Source organism: Dromaius novaehollandiae, chromosome 14 (genome assembly GCF_036370855.1).
Source record: "Dromaius novaehollandiae isolate bDroNov1 chromosome 14, bDroNov1.hap1, whole genome shotgun sequence".
Classification (NCBI taxonomy): Eukaryota; Metazoa; Chordata; class Aves; order Casuariiformes; family Dromaiidae; genus Dromaius; species Dromaius novaehollandiae.
In genome coordinates, this window is record NC_088111.1 from 3819475 (window position 1) to 3846943 (window position 27469).

General features: G+C 38.2%; 1 protein-coding gene across 6 annotated transcripts in view; it reads right to left on the reverse strand.

Moving 5' to 3' along the window:
- Window positions 1-27469, reverse strand: part of USP22 (ubiquitin specific peptidase 22) — a 116185-nt gene that overhangs the window by 50769 nt on the left and 37947 nt on the right. For 3 of the 6 annotated variants that reach the window (XM_064520116.1, XM_064520114.1, XM_026095148.2), the window contains 4 exons: window positions 25063-25195; window positions 9263-9376; window positions 8662-8706; window positions 3637-3738 (listed from right to left, as the gene is read on the reverse strand). In XM_064520116.1, the coding sequence (XP_064376186.1) occupies window positions 3637-3738; window positions 8662-8706; window positions 9263-9376; window positions 25063-25195 (394 nt within the window). Of the gene's footprint in view, window positions 1-3636; window positions 3739-8661; window positions 8707-9262; window positions 9377-25062; window positions 25196-27085; window positions 27229-27469 lie in introns of all 6 variants that reach the window. The other 3 variants (XM_064520117.1, XM_064520113.1, XM_064520115.1) reach the window with 2 other exon arrangements.

Below are 27469 nucleotides of genomic sequence, written 5' to 3' on the forward strand. Positions count from 1 at the left end.
ATGCCGTTACAAAATAACCTAATAATTTTTTGCTCTGAATCTTACCACGCTTTTTATATAGAAGTTTGGGTGTTCACAGTATGCCTGAAATACTAGCTTCAATCCAAAACCAAGATGAGCATTTCTATGCAAACTAGTGTAGGCCACAATTCAACAGTATTGCTGCTGAAGACAATATACAATGACTTAAATTCCTACTCTCCCCTCAGCCTCAGCATTCCCCGTGGTATGGCATCACTTCAGTTTTCTTTTTTTTTAAAGCAAGATCAGTTGCCTGTAGTTCACCTACAAACAACTATGCCAGCACAATCAGCACGCTACAGCATCTGGGGGACAGCAAGGTCTGAGAACGCCTTGAGCTGGGGTCACTACCAAAGAGCACATATTTATAGTTGAGTTGACTAGGAAATCTTCTTGAACGTCTTCAAATTCAGGGACTTCATCAGCATTTCAAGTCTGCAAACTCCTCGGAGTATGATATATACACTTTAAATCTGAACCACGTGAAGATTTTGCATCATGGCTTCTGTGATGTAGATAGCTCAATGGTTCCTCTTGGTTAACAGTATGTTCCCAAAAAGTCATTCTGAAGACACTTACTTGCAACACTGGGAATAGTCCTCTGTTTAGATCCCAAAATGCAGGAACCAGTATGATTTCTGTAGCCTGCAGCAGTGCCTGATGTGAGTTTTCATTTGAAGAGCAATTTGCTGAATGGCAGAATAGTGATTCAAGCAAAAAGTTATCTGTGTATCTTCTTGCTAGGTAGAAAATAGCTATCAGATAGAAACATATTATTTCAAAGGAGAACTAAGCAAAATTTTTTCCCCTCCACGAGGATATAGACAAGTGGTTTCTTCTTCAATGAGTTTCAAATTGTCACATAAATGGAAGCATCACTTTATTTTGCTAACTCAAATGGTAGTAGTTTTTCAAAATATTTCCTTTAATGAACTACCAGTTCAATCCATTATAATACATTCACTTCATAACTTCATTCTTCAGACTTAATTTATGGTGCTAATGAAAGACAGAGGATACTGCAGCTGTATGAAACTTCAAACAGCTCAGAGAAAGTAGTGCACAGAGCCAGCTGTTTGAGAAACATGAGGTTGCTACAAATCTGGAATTAAAAAAAAAATCTCTCTACATTCAAAGAGGGTTTTGCCATAGAGGAAAAAAAAACATTCACCTAAATGAATGTCATGTAAATAGTATACATGTAATGGGCAATTGCAACAAAGCATGTTTTACCATCTGAGTATGTCCTAGATATGAATAACGCCAATTTGAATGTCTTCTATGATTAGGGCAAAAATTTTAAGCAAGCCTTCCACAGACAAGTTACATATATCCTTCTCTAAGCCATGCCTCATCTGGGTTTCAGAGTATTTTCCCATGTACTTTAGTTATAATACTATATAGTTCACTTAGACAAATGCTCGAGTATTGGCTCAATAACCATTGCAAAAGGTCATCACAGAGCAGTCAAAAACATCCTGTTTCCCAGTCGATATTAGTGCTTCTCCAGAGGTAAGATGGAAGAAGAAGAAAGCACAAGTACCCCTGTTTTTCTCTTAAAATAGCTTTGTAGAGAACGTTTTATAGGTAAAAGGCAGCAGGTTATGCTTTAACAGACTCTGTATGTAAACAGAACCGATCAACAGATGTGCAATGCTTATAGATGGTTATCTACACAGTCTTCATTTTCAGAACCAATAAAAGTTTATCATGCCTACTCTTCAAACCATTCACCTACCTCAGAAGGTAAACTGGATTCGCTAATATCTGTTATGGGATTAATTAAAAGCTTGATGTCAAAAGAATTGAGTATTAGAAAAAGAGACAGGGGAATGTCCAGATAACTGCTGCATTTCAGTCTGCATATAGGCTCTTCACTGATCTGAAACCCCAAACAGATGAGTCAGTGTAAAGAAAGTGAAGGGAAAGACTCTGAAGCATGTATATATTTAGCAGCAGGTTAGATGGAGAGAAAAGGCTCAAGGACAACGACAGGTCTTTTTTTCCTTCAGCTAAACCCCCAATGTATTTTTGTGAAAGCAAGCTAGTCTTTTGCTTTTAACTGTAGCCCAAAACTGCATTATGTCTCCTGGGTGCTTTGATTTTTCTCTCTTTCTAAATCTCAGCATATAGACAGCTCCAGGGCTCTGTAGGAGAAATTATTAAAAGCATGCCTGCAGAAGTAAAGAGATCAGTCATTGCCCTTATCCCCTGTGTTTCATGAGCACTCCCCCCACCCATGCAGCTTTGTATGAGATTTCATGCAAACCGTAACGTTCTTTTTAAACAGGTTGAAAAATTTAAAGTCCTTTAAGAGCAGGCATAGTGTTCCTTCAAACTGGAATGAGAAACAAAGTGCAAGTGTGTTTCATTTCTTCAGAAAGGTCACATCCACCTTCAAAATTCTATCAAATCAACTTTTTTGGTCCTGTATCTAAGTAATCTGTAAGAGTATTTACAAGATATATTGGAGTTCCATAAAACGCATAAAATCCCAGTGTGAGTAAGATACAAGCAATCTCTACCTAGTTTTTTTTTCCTAGGCTGCTTGAAGGTTCTAAAGTCCAGAAGCTTTTCCAACTCTTTCCTGTTCGACCACTGCAAATATATAATCTTTTCTTTAATGTTACTATCGTATCTGCGTTTTCAGCTTACTGAAGCTTACTCTACTTCAGTCCATTCTTTTTTCAAATAAATATACACATATCTTTCGGATTACTTAATTTTACCGTATTAGAAACATGAGATTAGAAAGTTATATTGAAAAGTTATATGCCTATGCTGCAAATAATAACTTGGTAAGCAGCTTCTGGCTTCTAATGCCTATAGCTACATCTCCAATCCTGTATCTTCACCATTAAAATTTTATCATGCATTCATAACAGCAAAATGCCCACTAACCTTCACTAGAGGGGGTCAGGAAGTTGATTTTAACCCTCTACTTCCCAACCTAAAGACTGCAGGAAAAAAAATGGAAGATATTGTTCATTTTTACCACCCTTACCCAGATGCTCTTCAGCCACAGATAGATACACATGCATTTGAGAGTTCTTTTGTTCCAGACTACTGAACTCTACGCACTAAACATTCGATAAGCATTTGAAAACTGCCATTTGAAGCTCACTGGAGAACAAACTGCATCATTTGCAATTCAATATGAAACTGAAGAGAACCTGTTTAGTTTATAATATGAAACAGAAAGACATCGCTGTCCTTCTTCTGTCTGCTAAAAATCCGATAATCCAATAGAATGCTACAATTGGCGATACATCTGAAGTAGAGGATTTCCCTTCATAGAGTTGCATGGGATCTCCAATTAAGACTAAATTATTATCATTGAACTCTGCTAGTCATTAAATACATATTGTTAAAGAGTTTCCTGTTTTGTGGTTGTTACACAGATGAACCATCATCGGTACCTGCAGTGACAGAGCAAACATCCTTCTACCGTGAGAGGCAAATGAAAGACAGTATAAAATAAACATTAGGATAACAAAGTAAGTTTAAAGAAATCCACTCCAATAGCCTCAGGGCAAAAATATTCATGGAAAAACAAGGAATTCTGAAAATACAAGTGACCACGGATGAGTTTGGGAAAGAATTTCTAGAACTTACCTATGGTGCAGTTTGTGGTTATTTTTCTTCGCTTGGGGTTGTGTCGTAGCAATTCTAACTCTCGTTTCGTTGGCTCCCACGTTGAATACTTCTCTCCAATGCCTAAGCAGACGAAAAGAAAGTTTCAGGAAGTTGTTTAGTAAAAGGATTTAAAAGCATGTTCAAGTAAAAATTTGCAATATGCTGTCCATTAAGTTAGATTCAATCTATATACAACTACAAGAGACTGAGATTTAGAAAGACAGCAACCGACCTTCCAACAAACAAGAACTAAAAGCAGAAAGAAAAAAAAGTTACTTGTACAGAATACCTCTCCATTCCTAAGTAACAGTTTTCCACTAACAAATTATAATCCCTGCTTTGGTTAAAAAGGAATTCCAGCACAGCAGTCAATTCACTATTACTCAAAAATCCATTATTTTCTTTGTGCTCTTTGCAGGAGGTCCAATAACAGCACCACCGAATGATTTTAGAAGATACAGGACAACCAAGTAGCATTTTGTCATTGAAATCTGATGAGTTAAACAGATCCAACTTAATGGACAGATACAGTTTTAGGCTTTACAGATGCAAAGCAGAAATTAGTAATTCAGAGATACTAAACAATGTATGTTCTAATTACATGTTTTTGGACATACTATCATGGAATATGACCTCTCCTTACAACCACTGCTGCAACAGCAAATATTAGCAAGTTATAGTATTTGATATTCATTCAGTAGGTATTGGAGTACCTAATATTACCATGAAATGTAGGTAGAAGTACAAACCCCCCCCCAAACAACCCCCCGCCCCCCAATACTTAACTACCCTTTGCCTGGGAAAATTCTTTTCTCTTATGAGCTACAGCTGAAATCTGCCACTATCCTTTTAAAACATCAATATTGTATTTCAAACATTTCTTTCATTCAAAAGAAAGGGGAGCAGAAATGAGTCAGGTAATCAGTAAGGAGAACAGATCAGAAGCAGGCACAGAGCTGTGTTCTGTGTAAGCCTGGTTCAAGAAAAACACAGCAGTGAAGCCTCGTGTGCTGCTCAGCTCAGCACTGCTGCAGCATTCTGTGCAGCAAAGAGAAATTGCTATGCAAGGTCAATTATAGTGAGTCACGAAAGCATCTTGGCATTAAAAATAAAGAATAATAAGATGACAAGCAATCTATTCTAAAACTGAGGATTAAAGTCAATTAAGAGTCATATTTTTCACAGAATGCATGCAGCTGAAACAGTGCTGTGCTACAGTGCTGTGCTACAAAAAATAAATTATAAAATTAAAATTAAAATTATAAATTAAAATTACAAATATGAAAAGGAGAGTAGAAAATACAGCTAGAGGCTTACACATTCTGCATAATATACATTAAATTTTAATAGCTCTTTGATCTTCATTTTCAGAAATAGCTATGCTTGTCAGAAGTTACCCACCCAAAAATGTTCAATTCATAGTTACTGCTGACCCTCCAGGTTCTAGCAATAACAGGTCTTATTTTTTGATTCTTGAGGACAAGAAAATTCATATTTACATGGATGCACCTATCTTTTTTTATTTCACTTCATTCAATACATCAGGCAAGAAGCATAAGAAAGAATACCAAAACCATACAGTCCCTTCCCTTTATCCAAGGTTCAGCATCAAGCAACACACCCAGGAAAACAGAAGAGGAAACTAATTACTGTGTAACAGATTGATGAGATAAAATAGCTGCAATGCTTTGAATACACTATACAGTATGCATAGGCAAACGCTGAATGAAGCAACTTTACAGAGACGCACATATGGACAGTTCACATGACAGAGTGTTGGCTTGCAACAAGTTTTATATTAGATATCTTCAGTAAACCTTTGCATATTTGTAATATTCCCACAGTAATTTATATAAATTGGTTTGTAAGAAAAGCTCAATATTGTTTTCAGCACCTTGTTACTACCAGCTATTGCACTGGCCAGTGGTAAACTAAGCCTTGTATTCATTTACACTACAGTTTAAGTATGGCCAAATACAGTTAGTATAATTTGACAACAGGATGAGACCTCACGATAAAAAAAAAAAAATCAAAAAACCACCCTCAGGCATGTTTAAACCCTGCCTTATGAAAACCAAATATACTTATAGCAAAATTCACACCTGCAAACACATGTGCGCTGAACTTTATGCATGCAATAGTTCCACGTATGTCAATGGGACTACTCATATAATTATATATCTAAATATAATTATGTTGCTTAAATGCTTATAGGATTGGGAGCAAAGCATTTCATAACAGGTTCAACTCTAAGTAAAGTTAAGTAAAACAGACTGGATTACTTCGCAGGAATTCTGAGTGAATCAAATGGTATTTAATTAAAAAGAAATCAAATCAAACAGAAAACTACATATAGTTAATGCCACAACAAGCATACAGAGCAAAACAGACAGAAAACTTTCTTACAGAAGTTTCTCGTTAGAAAGAGTGCAAGTTTAAGCCAGAGAGAGAAATTAAAAAGAAACCCACCCACCCAAGTGTTCTATCCCCTTTTGAATTCTCCTATATAATTTAACAAGAACATTGAGATTTTGAGGTTGAAAATTTGGAGAGAAAAAACAAACAACTCCTCCCACCCCCAGCTCTATTCATTAGGGTTGCTTCAATGTTTTGAAGTGAAATAACAAAAAAGGTTTAACAATACTCATAAATATGCCCAAAACTCCTATATAAATTACCTTAAACAGAAAGATTTGCAAAACATGCACAAATTACCATTCAAAGCAAAGGAATGTTATTGGAGTGAAAAGCCTATTATTTTCAAAACGATGTTATAAAATAGCCAGGGATTCAAGTTAGCATGTCAAATCTCCATCCAAGAACTAGTTTCATTAGGCCAAATACCTGGATTTTCATTTTTCAGAGAATTTACTGGGGACACATGGGCAAGTGAAAGAGAAGGGAATGAAAGCTCTAGTTCATAAAAATCACAATTTTGCAGGTAAACATTAATATAGCTTGCTTACTTGCTATCCTTTAGCAAATCCCCCTTCATCCTTGCCCTCCCTCCACCTAGAATCTGAACATTAATTAGGACAAAATGCTCAATGTATTCTCACTTCCCTCATTATTAAAGATAAGAATATCTGATACCAGAGAAAAACTGTAGAGTTGCAACTTGTTCAGAGCTATACCATATAACCCTGAACTACTGCTGGACTCGTGAAGGACTCGTGAACTCATCACACTAAAGAGAGAGTTAACACAAGAGTATGAAATGAATCTCATGATATTTGGGGTTTTTCTTAAAGTTTCTTCTCCAGGCATCATGTTGTTATGTGAACATCTATTAAAAGCATACATTAGTACCTTTCGAGCACTATGGACTGAAATTTGAAAATATACGACATTTACACTTCAATTTTTAAACCAATCTCCACTTTTGCAGGCTAGATTCACCCCCGCTCCCCCCCCCCCCCCAATAAAGTTCCATTAGCTCCTTCAGCAATACTATCCAAAGTAAATCTAACTGTGGTAGAAAAAATAACAGCAAGACACTGAGTTTGTGAACTGTACTAATCTTGACGTGCAGTTTGAAGGGAGGGTCCCTCCCTTTACACTTTAGTGACTCGTGTAACCTGGGAGATTATAAAAACAGGGATGGACTGACGGAATGTTGGAAGATAAAATTCTCTACTACCTTTTTATTCCTCAGACCAATTTGCTGAAAAATACAGATGGCTTCATGATGCAAAGCCATCAAATAAAAGCTCCTATGCTACAGCTTTAAAGAAAAATGTCTGTATTGTGTACTCCAGTAATTTAAAAGGGAGGAATAGACAGCAATTTATAACTTCACTGGTCATTACTGACATGTTCTTCAGGAACAGCAGATGTGATGTACATTAAATATAAATATATGCTATTCATTAGTCAGTTAACCAGTACAGAGAAGGGTTTTTTTCTGTCTGTCAGTTCGTCTCAGTGACTATTCTCTTCAGCACACACCTTTGTGGTCCACAAAGACAAGATGAACAATCCAAATTAATGGTCTCTAATTACTCTTGAACAAGTGTTACAGCAGCCTGAAGTCTATCAGAGGACACACTGGCTGTATCTTGGAACAGACCTCCTGTGCCAGAAGGCACAAATATATATGTTGCCCTTAAGAACAACGTAATATAATGCTCTGAATTTACGCATTCAAAAGGAAGGAACTGGGGGAAAATCTCCTTTTCTATAGCATCATGAACAAGTGTAATTGCAGTGGACAAATTTGACAACACATTTTAGAAAGGTTTGAAGAGGTGTTCAAGAGATGCATAGCCTAAAAGCAAGTAAAAAAAAAAATCCATATTTTCTTGCTTTGAAAGCAAGTACTTTGTGCTAACGCATTTTATGCCATATTTTCTTGTTCTGGAACTTACTTGGACCCTCACTATCCTCCTTTTCTGACTAGATTCCCTCAAAACAGGGAATAAACAAGAAGCAGAATGCAATCTGTAGTCGGAACTGAGTAAAAGCAGCTATAGTTTCGATATGCCATCAGAAAAGCCTCTACTTAATACAATGTTAGCTATTTCTAAAATTGGAAATGAGGTTAAGAATGGTTTGAAGTCATATCAGCCCCGACTAAGGCTGTCACATTGAAACACGATGCCATGGATTCGGTAAGAGTAGTGCATTGCTAGACAGAAGTTTCTGTCTTCAAATACTGACTTCCCCACTTTAAGAAAACGTACCCCTAAAGGCCATTGAAAATGGAAGATGACAAGCATCTATAACTGATGTTTAAAAACTACTCGGTTTGGTTAAGAGAAATGCTACTTCCTTTCCCTTCCAAAAAAGGAAAAAAAAGTTTATTCTGGTGTAGCTCTATCAAGGGAAGGGTATATGAAATTAAGTCTATTGTAATTATTTGATCATTGGAACATATCCAAACAAGAGAAAAACAATTTGCATGATAAAACTGGCATTCTTAACTGTGATTCATGTCTAAAATGGCAGGATAATCAGCAAAGGGACGCTTGTTAGTGAAGTGCGTCGCCAGCCCACGCTTCTTACCTGTCATTGTACACTGGTAGTGAGAAACCACTGTTGGGGTGAAGGCTAAAAAAGAAAAAATTAGGGAAAGCAAACTGAATAATAAAACAAATGTGTGTACATATATTTGTGTGTAAATATTTCTACATAGATACTGTGAGTGTACCATGAAAGCACAGGTGTGTATGTAAGTAAGCTGGCACGTTCTATTAAAAAAATAATAATTAAAAAAAAAGTCACACACAAAGGTGGCATTTCATGTGAGGGGAACAGATTTCTTGCCTATATTACCCAAATTAGCCTAAAGGAACAGATTGTTACATTCTCTACCTAACAGAAATCTCACTCTGACAGTATTTAAGTTTGGCAGGATTAAAGTTAGATATTTTTATATCTGTAATTAAAAATAAAATAGTTCTGCTACAATTTAGTGTGGCGCACATGTTAAGCTAACAGTCTAACTTCTGGAAAACAATATCTACACATCTGTCTCTCCCACGGCCTATACACTACTGTCTGTAAAGAGCTCTCTCTTCCCTTTACTGTTTTTTTGCCATTGACGAATGGGAGGGACAGGTATGATTAAAAACAAAAACAAGAAATTCAGGCAGGAAAACCAAACCTTGTAATTTCCAAGCTTTTCGTTGTTCTTCTTTGGCAATTTGTTCCATGTCTTTGTCGTATATGTAATCTTGACACATAAAGCAGTATATACCCCCATACAAAAGGTCTATGGCTGCAAAACAGAAGGGAAGTCGGGGAGGAGGAGGGGGGGAAAAAAAAGAAAAAGAAAAAAAAAGATGTGAGTTCATAAAATAGACGACATTTTAAAGCAGGCTTCCAAGTTAGCACTATTTCTTCTCTGCAGTCCACAAGAAAATTCTGTACCTTCGAATCTGAAAAACCCCAGGGAAATTTTTTCAGTTACAGTGCGAGTTATTCAATTGCTTCTGGCACAGTGAGCCAAGAAAGCATTAGCTGCCTCAGAGTTGCTAGTAATTCACAATATACATTTTAGACAAAGACAGACATAAGTAACCAAAAGGCATAATTAAAGTGACTGATTGCAATAGATGCAGAGATAGTACTGTACCACAATCTGAAGGTTTGATATGTCTTTTCTATGACTTAAGCAGTTTCTATCCAAATCCATTAAAATAATTAGAAGGTATCTATTTAAAATCCAAGTGAAAACTCAAACAGAAGACAGCACTGAAAACTGAAAAGATGTATTCATCCAGGGCCATAGTTTTCCAGAGTGGTTTATTCCACAGGCTAGATGTCTCACAGTTTTTCTTGTTTCACGGGCTCTTTTAAAATGGACACAGGAACACCGAACAGTGCTTTAAAAAAAAATAAGGACCCTAAACAAAAGAGCCAATAAAAGACAGAAATCAGGCAACTTGGGAAAAATGTTTTGCTACAGTACTGACTGATGAACTAGTAAATGAAAACTAATCATAGCAAACTGCTGATTTTCAGTACATCAAAAAAGACAAAAAGTCCTAACTGACCAAGGAAAGAAACAAGTTTTCTGTGGGCACTAACAAATCCTTAGTCTGGTGATCAAAATACAATCTGCATCTTGGAGACAGCTGAGAAACATCACTATCTTCCCTCCAGAGCATTTCCTCCATTTATTTCCTTTCCAAATTCCTTATTCCCAGGTAAGCAGCCTTATTAAAATACTCTCACTGCAATGCAAACACATTTTAAAGAAAACCATTACCACATTAGCTGGACTAACAGTACAGAATGATCCTGAACGTATAAATAAGTGAAACCCGTGCGATGCGTGTGCACGCAGCTGGTGCTCCGCTGCCCGGTGCCACGGGCAAGCAAGGGTAAATCCCTTGCGTCTCCTGCCAGCAAGCAGGCCAGTGCTCCGGGAGCCCTAACTGACCCCTGCCGCAGTTGGGACAGGGGACTAACTGCAGGCTACATCGCCTGCTAGGGGCGAGAAACGCCAGCACCTTCAGCAGAGATGGAATTAAAAGTTGCAACATTATCACCAGTGGGATTTGGGGAACTTTCTGAGCAGTACTCCACCTCTAACTTTGGTTTGGTAAGGCTTCTTTCTAACCATGTCTTACTCATCCTTCAGAGCCAATACATCTCTTGCCCCCCCTCGTTTAGTCCTCCTCTTTCCCCTCCCCTTTCAAAATCACTTCTTCCATGACTATGTTGTATTTTGCTTGCTGCCTCCTCTATTAGGTAATAAACAGAAAAATAACTTAAAGAAGTTTCCATAATGCTTATTTGCTCTCATCTTTCTTATGTTTCATTATTTTATCATTTTGTTTTGTCTATTTGGACCGCAATCAATTTGTGCAAGAGGCGAAGGGCTGCCTGTACTATCTCGTACGACGTGCAGGACACCAGAACTCTGGCGTGATTTTGGGGAACTTCAAACTCCCGCAATGGAATACCACCAAAGCGGAGGAGAATCTCGGCTGCAGCGGAGATCAGTGACAAAAGCACGTTAGAAAAATCACAGGTAAGCTACACACAGTTAGCATGAATTATGCAATACTTACTCCGGTATCTATGCTGCTACCAGCCACACGCAGATATCCAAGAATCATTGAAAATCCAAAGTATTGGTCCCAAAACAAAATCAAATATTACTCCTCATAGATTTGTTAAAAAAAAAAAAAAAAAAAAAAAAAAAGCTACAATCTATCCCTTCACCCACCACTAAAAAAAGAAAAACCCCACAGCCCGGGGCTAGCAGAATCCTAAATAGATGGAGCATCTCGTGAGCACGGATCCTCTGCAGCCACCGCTACAGCGGGCAGTCCCACGCCGTGCCAGGAGGGTTCGTACTTTTCTCAACTTTGGGACTTTACACGCGTGAGTGATAAGTGTAGATGTCAAGATCAAAACCAACAAGAGACAACCTTACAAAGGATAAGCCACTTATTCGGAGCAGAATGAAGTTATGGCATAAAGCATCAAAAAGGTTAAGGGAGGGCTCAGGAAAAGCCGTCCTTGCCCAAGGCTGATTAAGAACTCTTGAGAAGACGTCCTCTCTTCAGCGTACTTAGGCGAACAATGCAGCTGCACACGTGCCAACACTTTCAGTGGCATTAAGGGGACTGCAGTAGGTTTTGGACAAATTACCTCAAGGACTGGGAAAAAAGCAGGTCATAGAGGCCTGATTGTAAGAGAATGAAAGGGCAGGAATTTCTAATGAAAGACAGAACATGGCTTCTAGGAAGAAGGTCAACTGGAAAAGTTCAAAGCAGTTAATTTTTTTCAAGTTACTATGATTTAATTTTTTTCCCCTTAAAATACACATTAATCTTATTCTGGTCGTCTTGAAATAAAAGAGAATTCTTTCTTTAGAAAAAAGTGCAAAATACCCATAACAAACAGTTTGGAAACTACTGACCTAGAAAGCACGCCTAGGTGTTTCAGCACAACCCACCGCCGGCACCGCCAGGATGCAACACGTCCCTTGCTACGAGTTTTTCCAGGACGGCTGCTACTCCCATCTTCCAGGACCTGCTCTTCCTAACGCTGCTACCTCACACTACTTACTCCCTCGCAGAGGGAACAAAAAGAAAATTTTTTAAAACCTTTTCTTTCTCTCCCCCCAAAATCAAAGCAAATGATTAACTAGCTCTTATCACTGTATTTTAATTCAGCTTCATCTTAATACACATACAGAATTGATTACATTGGGAAAGTAAAATATAAATTCTGTAGAAGTATACACTTTCTTTCTTTCTTTGGGAAGAACCAGGAGAAATTTAAAATAATCACATCGTGATTTTATCAGATTTGATTAATCTAGATTCCTTTTCCAGGAATTCAGAATACGGATTTGTGGAACATCACAGACACAGTAATTTAATAATGAAAAGGCCTCTTCTGCAAAATAACATTTTTCATTGCTTTTATATCTTCTATGCCGATAACAGGATACTGTTAATTGAAAGTCAGATCTCCTTGTATCCCTTCATATAAAAAATTCTAAACAGCTGCAGCACAAAAGCAGGGAGAAAGTCAAAGATAGCTTTATTCTAAAATGAAAAATTGGATACCAGTCTGAAGAAACAAAGGGGCACCACAGAAGATCATGTGCAAATGAGAACAACTTTATCTACTGGTGCACGTGACAGAGAGTAGAAGACAACAGCTCAGGGATGAAAGTTTAAATTTAGGCTGCAAAAGGTCTTCTTCAACCTCTCCATCTGGGAGCCAAGTAAAGTGTTTGTTTAAGCTTGAGTGCTTTATTTTGCCAAATATATCCACTGACGTCCTTGTGAAAATGTTAAGAGACCAGAGACAGTGGGAACATGATAACAACATGTAAAAAAGCAGGGAAGTGTGCCACATCCTGAGAGCGTGAATGGCAGAGCGTGTACGTGTCTCATCCAATTAAGCAAGAAACACGTATGATCAGTTTAGCAAGGACCTACGCGAACAGACTAACGCTGCACAGTTGAACATGGGATACTTTACCGTGACGTACGATAACCTTTCATCAGGCACGACCTATTTGTAATTCAGATTTCAGTATAAGTACCTGCAAAACAGCATAACTATTCAGTCTTTCTTGGAATGCTTGTTGCTTTCAAGTACAACAAAAGCAAGATGAAATTCAGGTCAGTTTTTACCTGTGTTAAAATTAATTCAGCTGTGAACTTCTGCGACTCAGTCCTGGCATGTTATCAACCTGAATTCAACACACTTCTTCCACGCAAGTCACCTACGTTCTATCCAAATTCTGTAACGAATAAAACTGGTAACCTTTTTCCACAGTACTGTAAGCCAACAGTCTCAGCTAATTCACACCCCCTAATTCACACCTGAAATGTTAATCATTAAACCAGTTATAGATAATAGTCTTAAGTCCACAGGAAGGGATTTTTCTAAACTTCAGCCAACTCTCCACTCATTTCGGTGTTCATATATCAGATATGAAAACAAGTATATAATTGCCTTCTTTCTCCTTTCCTGGCACCTGAAAACTGCATCACAGGTAAGAAGAACTCATAAACTGACAAGATATCAAGGTTTACTGATCTAAGCAAAAAAATCTTACTAACCTCAGTAAGAAAACACATTGCCAAAATCCTCTAGCAGATCCATCTGATGCACCGATCAGATTACGTATTTTTGATTTATGCAAGGAACTAGTGAGCAGAAACATTGAAAGCTACTCACTCTTTTCCCTCATCTGTTCATATTTGTCAAAATGAACAGTTAATACGTATTTTAACAGCCCATACTTCGGATTTGGATTAACCAGCGGCCCCTACCATCAGGAAGTCACACGTGTGCCCATCTCTCTGTTTAAGAGCCGCGCGTTGGCCGCTTCTGTCCTGGATGTCCTACTACTGTCGATACTCTAGCAGTGCTCACAGCCAGCACAAAGCACTTCTCCCTCCTACAAAGGAGGAAAGTCAGAAACTTTCTAACAGCATTTACTCATTAATGCCCTACTGGGGACCTTAACACTGCCCTCAGCCTGCTACTAGAATAATTAAATATTTACTGTGTTCTCTGGGCCTAGCATAATACAGTGTTTGTAGTCTTCTTTCATAACCTGTTTGGCCAAAAAGAAAAAGAAAGAATACGTAACATAATCCAATTACTAATAGACACAGACACACAGCATACAAGTCGTTTCCCTAGGCAAGTCTTCCTGAGGATTACTCACTGGAGAGAATGCCTATTTGCTTCTCTCTGTTTCTCTGACAAACGTATATAACAACAGAGACACATGCACCCCCTCGCTTAGACCCACCCAGAATTCTCACCAATTTTAATAAACCTACGGTTTTCCTGCTGCATTCTGTAATTACATCTGACAGAGCCCTGGGCAGCTGGCCTAACGATATACTATTTTTAGCTCTCTGGAGGGTTACCTGCCCATATTAATTATTTCAGAGCAATTCTTCCTTTTGTTTTTATTGATAACTCATTACGGTACCATGATTAAAGTCTCCTAACAAGTTACATTTCAGTATTATGCAGAGGTATGGTCCATTTGGTCTTTACCAAGTTCAACAACCACACTGCTGCGTGAAAAGGTAAAACTGCAGTATGTTCAAGAACATTCAAGCTAGCTTTAAATCTAGCTAGTTCAGGTGCCAAGGAGCAGCGGAGGTGCAACAGCAGGGATTTCAGTGCAGCTCAGCCACTAACGTACAGTCCCTGGTAGTCTTGCGGCCCACACCAACGCCTGAACACACTTTCATTGGTACCTGCACCCGATATTGTACCTTGCAACACCTGTCTCTGCTGCAGTTGTAACTCTTCATTGTAATGTAGATATTAGGCACAGAAAAATACTGAAAGACCTATGTAACTATTAATGATGACCTTGTAAGGCTCTCAGATCATAACTTTAAAATGACACACAATTTTTAACAGAACTACTGACTCCAAGTATGAGCCAGATACTACAATGAAAAAAGTGTCTGGACTACATTCAATTCTTATCTTCAGTATTCTATGACTGGTTCACCACCTAAAAAAAGTCCAGATTTTGTACAATAAAAGTGATCAAATAAGCAAAATTCCATGAAAGAAACTGTACTTACATTGTTTTTGTTTGCATTTGTGTGCACACTTCAAAGACAAGCAGCCATAAAAATTTTCTATAACTAATGAAAGATACAGGACACAAGAAATTGAAGTTTCAAGACTAAATGCATTTTGTCGCATGACAAGACAACCAAATTTTTTAGTAAGTTAGTTCCCCAATTATGTGAGCCTTAATCCTAACCACAGTTCTCTTTCAAGTTATGAATTTCTGTACACATTACCGGTCTTACATACACAAATGCTTTAAGTGCAGCCTAACATCTTTTGAACTTGATGTCTTAATTCAGATGTTACTGGATGACCCATTTGATAGATGCTTGGATACAAAAGTGTCATTTCCAGTCATCAGCTGCCCAAAATACTTGGGCTTCCTAAAACCACTTTTACACAAATTAAGGACAAACCTCCAAAATTTAGGCTATTCCTGCCAAATAGTGAACAAACCTGGCTTCCACCAAAACCACAGAACTGCAGGCACTTACCCCCCCACACACCCCAAGCCCACTGCTGTGTCCAAAATACAGCTTCAGATATCAAATCTTGTAACACATTAAAAAAAGCAAACAAAAATGATGACCATGGTTAAAGGGATACTTTAGGACACTTTCCTAATAACTGAGATCAAACCATTCTAGTCATCAAATACTTTTTTGTGTTTTTTTTAAACTAGCAATGAACAGGTAAGTGTTTTAGTGGGTTGTGCTCTAGAGTCACCAAATTCACCAAGATGCCTATGGGCCCCATAAGTATCCAGAGTTTTAGTATTTAAAGTGGCTGACTCACTTGCAATTAAAACATGGCAGGTACCCAATATGAAGCTGCAAACCACCTAAATAAAACCAGGAGCCAACTGACTGGTTTCAAGTTGCACACTTGTCTCCGACAGTTTAGAGTATCATCCTACAACCACACGTAAATTCAAGTCATGAAAGGCAAGATGTTCAGATGCAGGAAGAATGTCCCAGTATCCCTATGTCATCTAGTTACCAAAAAAGTTTTTAAGGTATTAGTTTAGCAGGACCATGGTCTGCCAAAGTGTTTTATGTTAATTTATTATGAGCAGAAGATTAACTCCAGCCCATTGACCTCACTCAGAAATACACACATCTCACACACAATTTGCACAAACGGACATACACAGAATACTACGTAGGAGTCTGCAGCAGGCCCATACCGAAGCTGCCTAGCACTTCCCATTGTAAAAAAACGCTTTGCCTTTTGTCAGTCTTCTCCCTGCCCTTCTTTGACCTTACAAACTTCAACAGTTTCCTTGTTTGCAGCAAACCTTTGAAAACTGAAAAGGATGAAATCCTCCTGGCTAAAGCACCTTTTCTTGATTCTACAAAATTATATTCAGATTTAAGACAGAAATTGTTAGAAAACCCTTACTACCAAATCTTGCAGTGTTTTTCCAGAAAATTTTGGGGGCAGAATCCCCAAAGTCACAGCCACCAAGTTTTGTGCTGCTCCATGACATTATGCAAACTGCTTATACTCATCTGCATATTCTCATTTAATCAAAAACGTAGATGCACCCCAAAACACTATTTTCAGTAAAAGCAGCAGTAAGATATAGAACTGCATAGAAGTTGGTAGTTGGAACTGAGGCAGGCAGATACATGCGGTGCTGATGATACACAGATGAATATTTAGGAGGTCGGCTTTCGGATGGTTAAGGATATTCCAGGTGCACAGAGAGCTCTTCAGGAGGCAATTGTGATGCTGAGAAGAGCTGGATGCGAGATGGCTTACAGAAGCTCACAGCTACCTGCAGAGCACTAGAGCTGCTCCTAACAGGAGACAACTGCAAGAAACAAGTGCCTGCTGCCTTCTTACAAATTCAGTTCCGCTCATAACATTTGAGCTGAACTACAGGAATGACATGATAGAACGTGCATCACATGAGCAAATGACAATCCTTTCGCCATTTCTTTGCAACATCTTGCATGATACATCCTAGAACAGCAGATATTTTTCAAGGCTGTGGGGAACATTAGTGGTTCAAAGACATATCCTATCACTGAGCAGTATATTCTTTCCTCCTCCTCCACTTCCAATCAACGACCCTCTGGTTTACCACACAAGGGTATTATTAATGTCAAAGTACAGAGAGTTTGTACTTTCTATTATCAGATTTCATCTTATTTCTATCATCAATAAAGCTAAGCAATTCTTATCATGGGACTACCTAGCCCTGCTCAATATAAGCAGTACCTCTGAACTTTGTGACGCTCATGAATTTCATACACAAAACTCATTCCTTCTCCTCAACCACTAGCAAATAGTAGTGAACCAGTCCTGGTTCTGCTAGTAAAGGCTCTCCATCCTAAACACTCTACTTTCAATACGTTCATCATCAGTCTGCCTTTATTCAGCCTCACATACCTCACAATTCTTGTATTAATCCCTGTCACTTCTATCTTAAGCAGTAATTTCCAAGGGGGTGAAATGTCAAATGCTGCACTTAATCTAGACAAATTAGCTCCACTGTATTTCCTTTCTCTAAGAAAATCAGTAACATTATCAAAAAAGAGATATTAGTCTGACGTGATCCATCTCCAATACAGCTGTAATATTTTATCCTGTTTTCCATTTGCCTTCATCTTCTTTAATACATCTTTCTTTCAAAACCCACGCTAAGCAAAGCATTACGACAGAAGTCAAATCAAAAGGATGGCAACTATCCAGGTGACCTTTTCTACCCCTTCCTGAGCCTAGATACAAAAAGAAAACGAAACTGCTATTCCAGCACTGCAACGCACTGCACTGGGAACTGCTTTACTTGCCCCTTGTGCACTGACAGTGTAAAGAAGGTCTTAATTTTTTCCAAAAGAAACCTGCTTTGCTGCCATCATGCAGAATTAACACTACAGTCAATACTTTCTAACTCAAGTGAGAATTAGCTAATTTTTACTGTCATCTCTTTACATAAATATATTGTTTCTACATATTCGATTAGAATGTTTCTACATTCTATCATAGATTTCAAGAGACAGTTATGCATTGACACCAGACTTTTTTCCTTTGAGTGACTTCAAGGATGGAAAACGGCTTTCATGATGTTTCCTCTGATTCAGATGAAAATTGTTGCACACTTTTGTTTTCTAAGGGAAGTGGAAGCTTTCTGAATTCCACAAAAGAATCTTCCACTTAATCTACGAGCGTGATTATTATGCTTGCCCACCCAGATCCTCTAACCACAAACACATTATTGGACTGAACCTTATACAAGCACAGACTTAGAAAAAAAGAGTTTCTCAACAAACATTTTGTGACCTAATAAATAATGAATGCACTCTAACAGGACTAAATTTTGAAACTGAGTATGTTTGCCTGTCTCCTTAGAAAATAAATGTTAAGGAAACTGTCTCCTTCAATCTTTTATCCAATGAACCTCAGTCCTGCTATTTAACCCACCCCTATTCTTTATCTCCAAAACAGGGCTTTGGAGCAGACCAACACTTCGACCAAAAACTGCATTACATCCTGTTTCAAAGATACTACTTCTGCGTTAAGAGCATCTCTCTAACAGATACAAGCGTAGCATGGAAACGCATGAGTTGGTTCCTTTATCAAGAAGCCGTGTAAATTGGTCTACACAGAGTTTTGTCATGCTATGACTGAACTAAGCTAACTCAGAATGGTATCTGTGGTGTAAACTATCTTTAGCCAAATACCAACAATTTTTCTTGCAACTAAGTCAAGTCACAATACTATTTTTTTCCAAGTACAAGGGTGGGGAGGGGACTTTAAAACAAGGCGACGAAAATACTGCATGCTCAAAATCACCAATTTCGCTCTCTTAAATCAAACCTCCCTAACAAGTTTTAATTGTGATGCAGTAAAAACAGAAAACATTCCCTGCTTGAGAGACAACATTAAAACTTCATTTGGTATCTGCCTAGGATTTTCAGTCCCAAACAACAAACAGAGAAAAGAATCACCGCTACGGATACAAGGAGAACCCTTCTCTCCAGCACCAACCTCCCTTCTCTTTCACAGGTACTGTTCACAGTCATCTTGTTACTCAAGGGCTAAGCTACTGCGTATTTTCCTTTACTGAACAACTGTAGAAGAGATAGGGAAAGGAAAGTCAGTTTTTACAAGGAACGGTGGCTATCACTGGAGTCCCCCAGGTGCTGCAACCTGATTTGCAAAGATTACTTCGGTAGATGACAAAATATGTTGATGGCACAGTCAGATCAGAAGCTTGCAAAAAGCTGCTGAAGGATTTCATGTTAGTTAGCAAATAGATAATACCATAGACAATGAAATTCAAATTACTGTCAAAACAGTAACAGACAGGCATCTCTCAAGGAAGAGGTTTTGGAGTCGCTATGCATAACTCCCCAATAACATGAGCTCAGTGTTGAGCAGCAAGTCAAAAGACATAAACCAGAAACCATGGAATTATTAACTAAGAACATAAGACATTAATACAGCAAACTATAAATCCAAAGACCAATCATCGCTGATGGACACAGCAAAACTAAGAAAAGTAGGACGAGGGTGTTCAGAATCATAGAACGGTTTCAGTAAGAGAAAAACTAAAAATGGTCTAAGACTCTACAGCTTGGAAAAAAAAGAAGTCTGAAGAGTTAATATAGTTGGTTTTTATTTAAAAAAAAAAATCCCAAGTGAGTTCAGTAAGGAACTTGTGTTTTTCTCAAATCCTTACAAAGGGAAAACAGAGCAGAGAAGTCATGAAATCCTTTATAAAGGAAATCAGAAAGACATATACATTTTTTCGCATTAGAAAAAGACTGTGGAACTCACTGCTGCTACATGCTGTGGCTGCCAGAATGGTACAAGGCTTTAACACTGGCCAGTCTATCAGCAGCTATTCAAACACCAGCACCTAGATGCAGGCTCCTGTTTGGAAAGACTTAGGAGAGCTGAGTAGCAGAAAAAGGGAAAGTAGAGCAAGTGGAAGAACTGCTTAATAATTATATTGCTGTCTATTCTCTAACCAGCTATTACTGACCATTACTGTACACAAGACTGGATATTAGGTGATGTAGCTTTACCTGGTATGATGATTTTGAGGAGGCAAAGCATTTTACAAAACTGGAGGGGGGTGTGTGTGCAGAAGTTACAGATTCTGAAGTATTAAAATTGGAACAACAAAAAAACAATTCCTGAAGCAACACTGTCTGCAGAATAAGATATCACTTTGCTTAGGTTATTGGATTTGAGATCTGTAGCATGTATAATCAGATGTCTATTACATTGGCTTTGAGTAACTATCTTAATATTCTCAAGAAGGGTAAGCATAGACAGTGCTGCCTTTTTTACTACTGACAACTCCTTAGCATATCATGTATTTTGACACAGACCATCCCTGAGCAGTCCGTCCCAGAACAATCAATACCCATGGCTGTTTGTAACTGAGATCATTTTCATTTATTTATGGGGGATGAGAGATGCCTACAGAATAAATAATAGTAATACAAAAATACACACCAGTACTGAAACTGAAAACTTCCCATATGAAGGGGAAAAAGACTAGTTTGAATAGTTCAAGTCGCCGAGGTCCAGGAAAGATCAGTGTTCTCTACCTCTTCTCAAAGGTTTTCACATCTGTATAGGGATCGCATATTGCATTACCAATGCTCATCCTAGTGGAAATATCAAATTACCATGATGACGGACTAACAGAGATTGTGCGATGCAGAAAGTGAAAAAGAAATTCATATAGCTGGATCTTATTTCATCTACCCAGTAGCATCACCCACATCCACACCTCAAGGAATGTATTAAAATAAGGACATAGACGCTGGGTAGGCAGGCAAACGCAAGAGCACAGGTATCACTATAAGGTCAGAATGTGAGTGTCTAGTTTGTATTGCTAAGGGAAGCAGAGATAACAAGGGATGTATTTTAAGAACACTCTGGACTATGATCCTGAGGGCTCCTAAGATGTATAGCATTAGCTGCAAAACCATCGTTTCCAGTGCTCAGACAGCTGTTGCAGCTGAAATCTATGATATTTCTTAGAACTGTGATTAAGTGTGCAATTCCTGCTAGTCTCCATGGAGACTGATGTTGGCTCAGCAAAAAGTCACCAAGTGTTTTAAAATAATTCCTGTTCATTTTGAAATTTCAAAGCACTTAACCCCTTTTTTGCCTATCAGATTTTTTTTCCAATGAAAATTGCAGTAGCACTAGCAACCAAAAGCACTAGCAAAGCTACCAAATACATTAAAAAAAGAAAAAAAAGAATCTCCAGAACTAGAAATCAAAGCAGTTGTGCAGCCTTCACACTACACACATTTGTGCACCGAGCACATTACGTTTAACTCCAAAAGAATCCTTCTTTGGGGTGATACAATACTGAATTCTGTACTTTGGCTTATATAATTAACTGTTCCTCTTTTTATCTGAAGGCCGCACCTTTTGGGAAGTACCTTCTGTCTGACTCTCTCTGTTGACCATGACTAACTACAACAATCTTCAGGGTGCATTTAGAGTGCATTCCCACAGCGCCTCCCTCCTCTACCTCGTTTTAGTTTTTCCTTCTTTTAAGAAAGCAGAAGACATTATACCAGATACCAGCAAATTCTGCCCTGAGCAAAAACTGTATTTAAGCTTCCCAAATAGATAGATAAAATAGCAGCTTACAACATGTACAATTTAACAGTTTTTAGAAAGTTCCCCTAAAATATGCAAGTTTAATGGCAGAAATATTACAATGTTCACACAGTATCCACATACAAACAGGCAAATATACTCTACAGTTTCAGTTTAGCGCTATTTTTTTTAAACCATTGGCCATGAACTTAAAACACAGGTTTTTTTCTTAATACATATACACACATGCACACAACCCCCTGTCCCCCACATCCTCCGAGTTTTAGAGTAATTTGTACTTCTGCGCTGATGAAGACTCTCTTCTAAAGACCAACTTCAAAACTCTTTCAAATTACATCTTGTAAATTGCGATATAAAATTGTCATATAGGATTTTGGCGTGTGGCGGGGGGAAGAGGTATGTTTTTTGTCCTGGAGAGCACGAGGACACTGGCCTACTACTGTTCCCAACATTTCTAAACCAAGAAACACCCCACTTCTGCACCTCACCCTTTTTATTACAGCAAGCATCACGTTGCTTGTCACTGAAACCCACTGCAAAGAAAAATTTCAGATGTATTCTCAATAGTGGCACATTTCTGTATTTTTCCTACTGTTATACAAGCACAGCCCTCTATGCTTCAGTTAATACTGAATATTGCTGCCTACCTTGACACCAATTATGACCACTTTACTCTCCAAAAGGCTAGCGACTTCTTTATCATGGTGCATATTTGGTACCGTTCTTCAGTATTCCACTTTTCAGGAAATTCACAGACTTAGCCATACCGCTCTACAGAGCCTGTATTTTTCTTTCTTGACATATATGGAGAAAGAAAGTACAATTTGCTATTTTAAACCATCTTTTTCATAGATAGTAAACTAATGTGCCAGTTTCTTAAGCACAGGAGTACACAGCACTGCTGGTCTTCTGAAGCATCTTCATCTTCAGGGAAGCAGTTTATTCCATAAGCACTTACGATAAATAAAATGAGACCATAGGCCCAGTGGTCAAGAGAATATTTATCCCAGGATATAACGCCCTTCTGTTTATGTTTCCTGTGCCATCCTACCGAGAATTATTTCCCTTTGAACACAAGTAAAATTCAGTCAGTCTTGTACGCCAAGCAAAATTGATCCAACCATAGTTCTGATGATACCACAAATATACCCATTTTGACATAACTAGAATATAAAATGACCAGTATTTTGCATTCCTAAAATACAAACAGGAAACATTCTTAGAGATTCTTAATCATGTGCAGTGGATTTTATATACTTTTGAAAAGCCCCATGCAGTTGGAACTCTTACTCTTTTTCCTTCTGGAACATTAAGTGCACTATGGTTGCATCATTATTTATTTACAGCATGTTGAGATGCCCACTTTTTCCTGATCTGAATTTTTTTCCTTACAAAATGTCTTTAATTTCTGTTGCAAAGTAGCATTATTTCATTAAACATGTTCTCCCTATTGCTCCTTATTCACTTTTTCTTTCAACAGGATTTATATCACTGGTATCATTAAAAATAAAGACAGGCAGTTACATGAGCTTTCTTGGAAAGAAAGTGGCACTCCCTAAAATCCTCAAAGGCTGAGCAACTGACAATGAAAAGACTGAGATAAAATGTGAAAATCTACCAAAGATTCAACCCTTCCCTTACTTATGTAGCTTACTATATACAATGAAGATGATCTTGATCTGATTTTAGTAGCAATTTGTAGCTTGGCTTTATTTTCTAATACCAGTAGACTCAAAATAAACTAATCTTAACTACACACCAGGTATGTCAGTGCACCAAGAGAGCACACACACGCCCGCATGGTTTGTATATCATCTCTACAGACACCATTTTTATTGATGGCAGGTGCTTAATCCCCAAGCAATTCCAGATAAAAGTTAACTCTAAAAAGAATGAGCTGCACCTTTCTGATAATTCTGAAATGCCATTAAGGATACAGAAAAATAGAATTCTACCTTTCTCTTCAAAAAAAAAAATCAAGAGAATTTAAGCTCCAAACACACTCCTTAAACCCATGTTTTCTTTCAGTTTTACAGTGGCTTTGAAAAGCAAGCTATACAACATGAAACCCAAAGATCTAAGAAACATCTTCACCCTACTCACTTAAGCTAACAAACGCTCATCATGTAATCGGCTACAGATGTTTGTTTGACACTTGCATCAATTTAGTCACATCGGAACTCATGTTACTGACTTTGTCCTCTGGATCAAGTAAAGCAAATGTAAGGAAAAAAACGTCTCCCTCTTTCTTGGCTAGATCTATTTCAGGATGCCACCATGCCACAGTGAGAGATGCTTAACAGAGTAGGAGCAAGCACAGTATGGGGAAAGCCTCAATTTAGAAAACCTGTAAGCCGATCTTTCGGTCTTGAAAAAGGCTGGAAAAAATGTTCTGGGTAATATATGGACTTACATGAAATACCAGGTCTTCATTTGTCCTGCAATTCTTTAGTGCTGCTGTTCATAGGAAGGGGAAACATACACAGTTGCAACACAATCTTGAAATGTCAGGTTATAATTCTTCAAAAAAAGGCTGAATTCTGATGCAGAGTTGTTTCGTGAAGTTTAGGTACGATAACTTTAAACACGACAAGTGGAATCCAGTTTTTTGAAAATAAGTATAATTCATTAGATTAAGAGGAAAGAATGGGATAACTTGCGACCCTACCCACACCCTGCACCAAAGAAGCTAGGGAGGGAGAGAGGGAGGGAGGAATCACCTCGAAGACTGCTCTTGTAAATTTAGTGGTATTTGAGTATCAAGCCAAAGCTTGTTCTTAATTATAAGCAATAAGCAACTTCTTATCTGAAAATAAAATGGGATCTTGGGGGGATTGAGTGTTCTACGGCACAAAAACTGACAGAAGAGGATAACTTCTTGGCATTTTCCTGATGTTTTTGAGACAGTTGAAGGAAAGCTATTCTGCATCAGTTAAACTATTTTCTTATTACTTTGGTTACTGAGCTCACTAGAAGCAAGAAGAAAACTCCCACAACTCTGTCTGCACACGTTTTTGTTATTTTTCCCTACATGATGTTAGTTCATCAATAGTAAGATATTAAGCAGTAATAATTTAAATTATTACAAAGACTTATTCGAGATACAGCGGAAGCTGAAGCACTGATTTTAAGATGCCACAAATCAGCCCAAAATTGAATGGATCACCTTGTCTAATGAGCTAGCTACAAGAACTAGCTTGGTTCTGGAATTGGCAGGGACGATGCAGTGAGTTAAAAACCACTAGTGAATACATCAGGATGACAGCTTACCTAAGTTGTGTCGCTTTGTCTTTGCGTGCTCGTGAATATGTTTCTTTGTAAAACAGCCAAAGAAGACACAGTAGAGGCAAGAGTGGAGTCTGTTCAGGTGGGCACCACACATATGACAAATGCACGACTTTGCCTGAAATAGAGAAACAGACATTCAACATGAATGATGGAAATACATATCCAAGGTCAGCATTCAACTAAGTCTAACTTATTTTGAATTTCTGAAGGTGCTAACTGGATGTAGAAATAACTGCTAGCTTTCTCTTTTACTCGGTGTCTTTGAAATGCTGCAGGCCAGCAGGAAGTACAGAAGTTCTGCCTCCATTTGATAAAAATACCAATTGGAGGTTGTAACAGAAAAATTCTTCCATTCATCCAATACATTTCCAAATCTCGCTAGGGAACAGATCTCATCTAAGAGTAGACAGTAACCAAGCCATTTACAACTCTGTCTGTCATTTAATGAAGACTTCAAGAAGCTGTACACAGGCACTGCTGCTAACAAAAAAAAAAAAAAGACACAACAGTCCTACCATTCCTTCACCCCACCTGTGCATTTCCATTCCCATACCAACCACGTATCAGCCTAATGATTTGCACAGCCACGTGCTCAAGGTGGGAAAGAGATGCACACTGAAACAAAGCTGCCACTCCTCCCAGATTAACCTGCAGCAGTTCCTCGACCTAGTTCACTACACAGCCACACAAGCATTTCTGCTGGTGCAAAATCTTTGGGCAGTAAGGCTAGCTTAGTGCAGACTTAAGTGTTATGGCTGAACGGATGCTGATTGCCAGAGGAGAGAGGTTCTAGCACGTCTATGCTCTCGCAGCTCTGCGCTATTGCACCGGCCCTCCGCCATCCCTACCTTGAAGCAATGGGCTTCGCTGCTTAACAGGCCCTTTGCTGAGCTGCTTCAACTCGCTAACCTGGAAGCTGAGAACTAGACCAAAAAAGGTAATTTTCTGTCGGGCTGTTAAGTCAGGAGCGGGTTTTGGGGGGTGGCAGTGGGGTGTAGAATCAGACGAATGGCAGAGCTCAGGGAAAGCAGAAGCACAGCAGGGAGGTGGAAGGGGTAAAGAGGCAAAAGGTCCAGCTGGTGGGGAGCAGAGGGGGAGAGCCACAGAGCAAGGGCTCTGCTTTGCACGGTGGTGAGCCACTAGATCCGGTCAAAAGCTGCAACGTAACTTTAGCATTAACGTGTTTATGAGGAGGATATGGCATTACATTTCTCTGCTGGGAGATTCAACCAGATTCATTAATTAGAATTCTTTACAGCAGTCCATGAAACAGCAGCGCAACATCAAATTCATACAAGCCAAACAGCAATGAAAGTAATTTCAGCACTCTCAGACTGGCTTTGAATCAAGTTTGGAAAGTGATGTGCTGGCTATTCCCCTGAGTGATCCAGAACGGGAAGTATGCCATGCAAACTCCGGTGATTGATTTCAAATTAATAAGCATGTAAACCTGATGTAGCAGTTTGCACTCCAGTGACAACTACACATTTTAAGAAGCAAGCCTAGGATTTTTTTCTTTTTTTAATTAGAAGATTCAGTAGACTTTTTGATTCCCAATCAGATTTGAAGCCTTCTTTAAACCAACAACTCCTCCCCGCCAATTTTCTTAGCATTAAATTCATGTGCTTCAACAAGTCCTTTGAAAGATTACTCTACCTAGTTAGAGACTTTCGAGAGAGTTTGAGGGATAAACCTTTTGCAAACAACGCCTAAAATAATTTAAGGCTGATACCAGTATCTGATTGAAAGATACAGGCAGGAAAACTTCCCAAGACAAATGAGTTAACATCTAACCTCAGACAATAGCAATTACAGAAGTTCAGTTACTCTTAAACATATGTCTGAATGTAACAGCTCAGAATTACAAATATCACTTAAACAAGTACACCTTATTTTAGACTAATGTAAAAATACTATTCCATTGCTCTTTAATATAGTAACATTTTTTCTTCACATTAAGAAAAAAATTAGAATCTACTATAATACTAAGCTATCATCTACTAACCTAGGCAGTGCATTTAATCCAAAATAAACCCCAAAGTTCTTCAGCAGTATTTGCTCAGTCTGCCACAACTTAAAATTAGTGCTGAATAAACGATGCATGATGCTGTTTCCTAGTCTGGCATTTTTCTTTCAGAATATTCACGGCTGTTAAAAAAAAATAAAACAAAGCAGCTTGCAGTATTCTGAACTGTTATTTATTTTTGAGCTTCTACAAATTAAGACTTAAATGTTGAATTGCACATGTTGTGTATTCAAAGTTCTCTTAAGTTCTGCTAGAATGAAAATAGATCAGTTGAATCAAACTGCACACACACCTACAGAAATATTTTAAAGTAGAACCAAAAAAAAAAAAAAAAAAAAATCATCATCACCAGAACAATTTCCA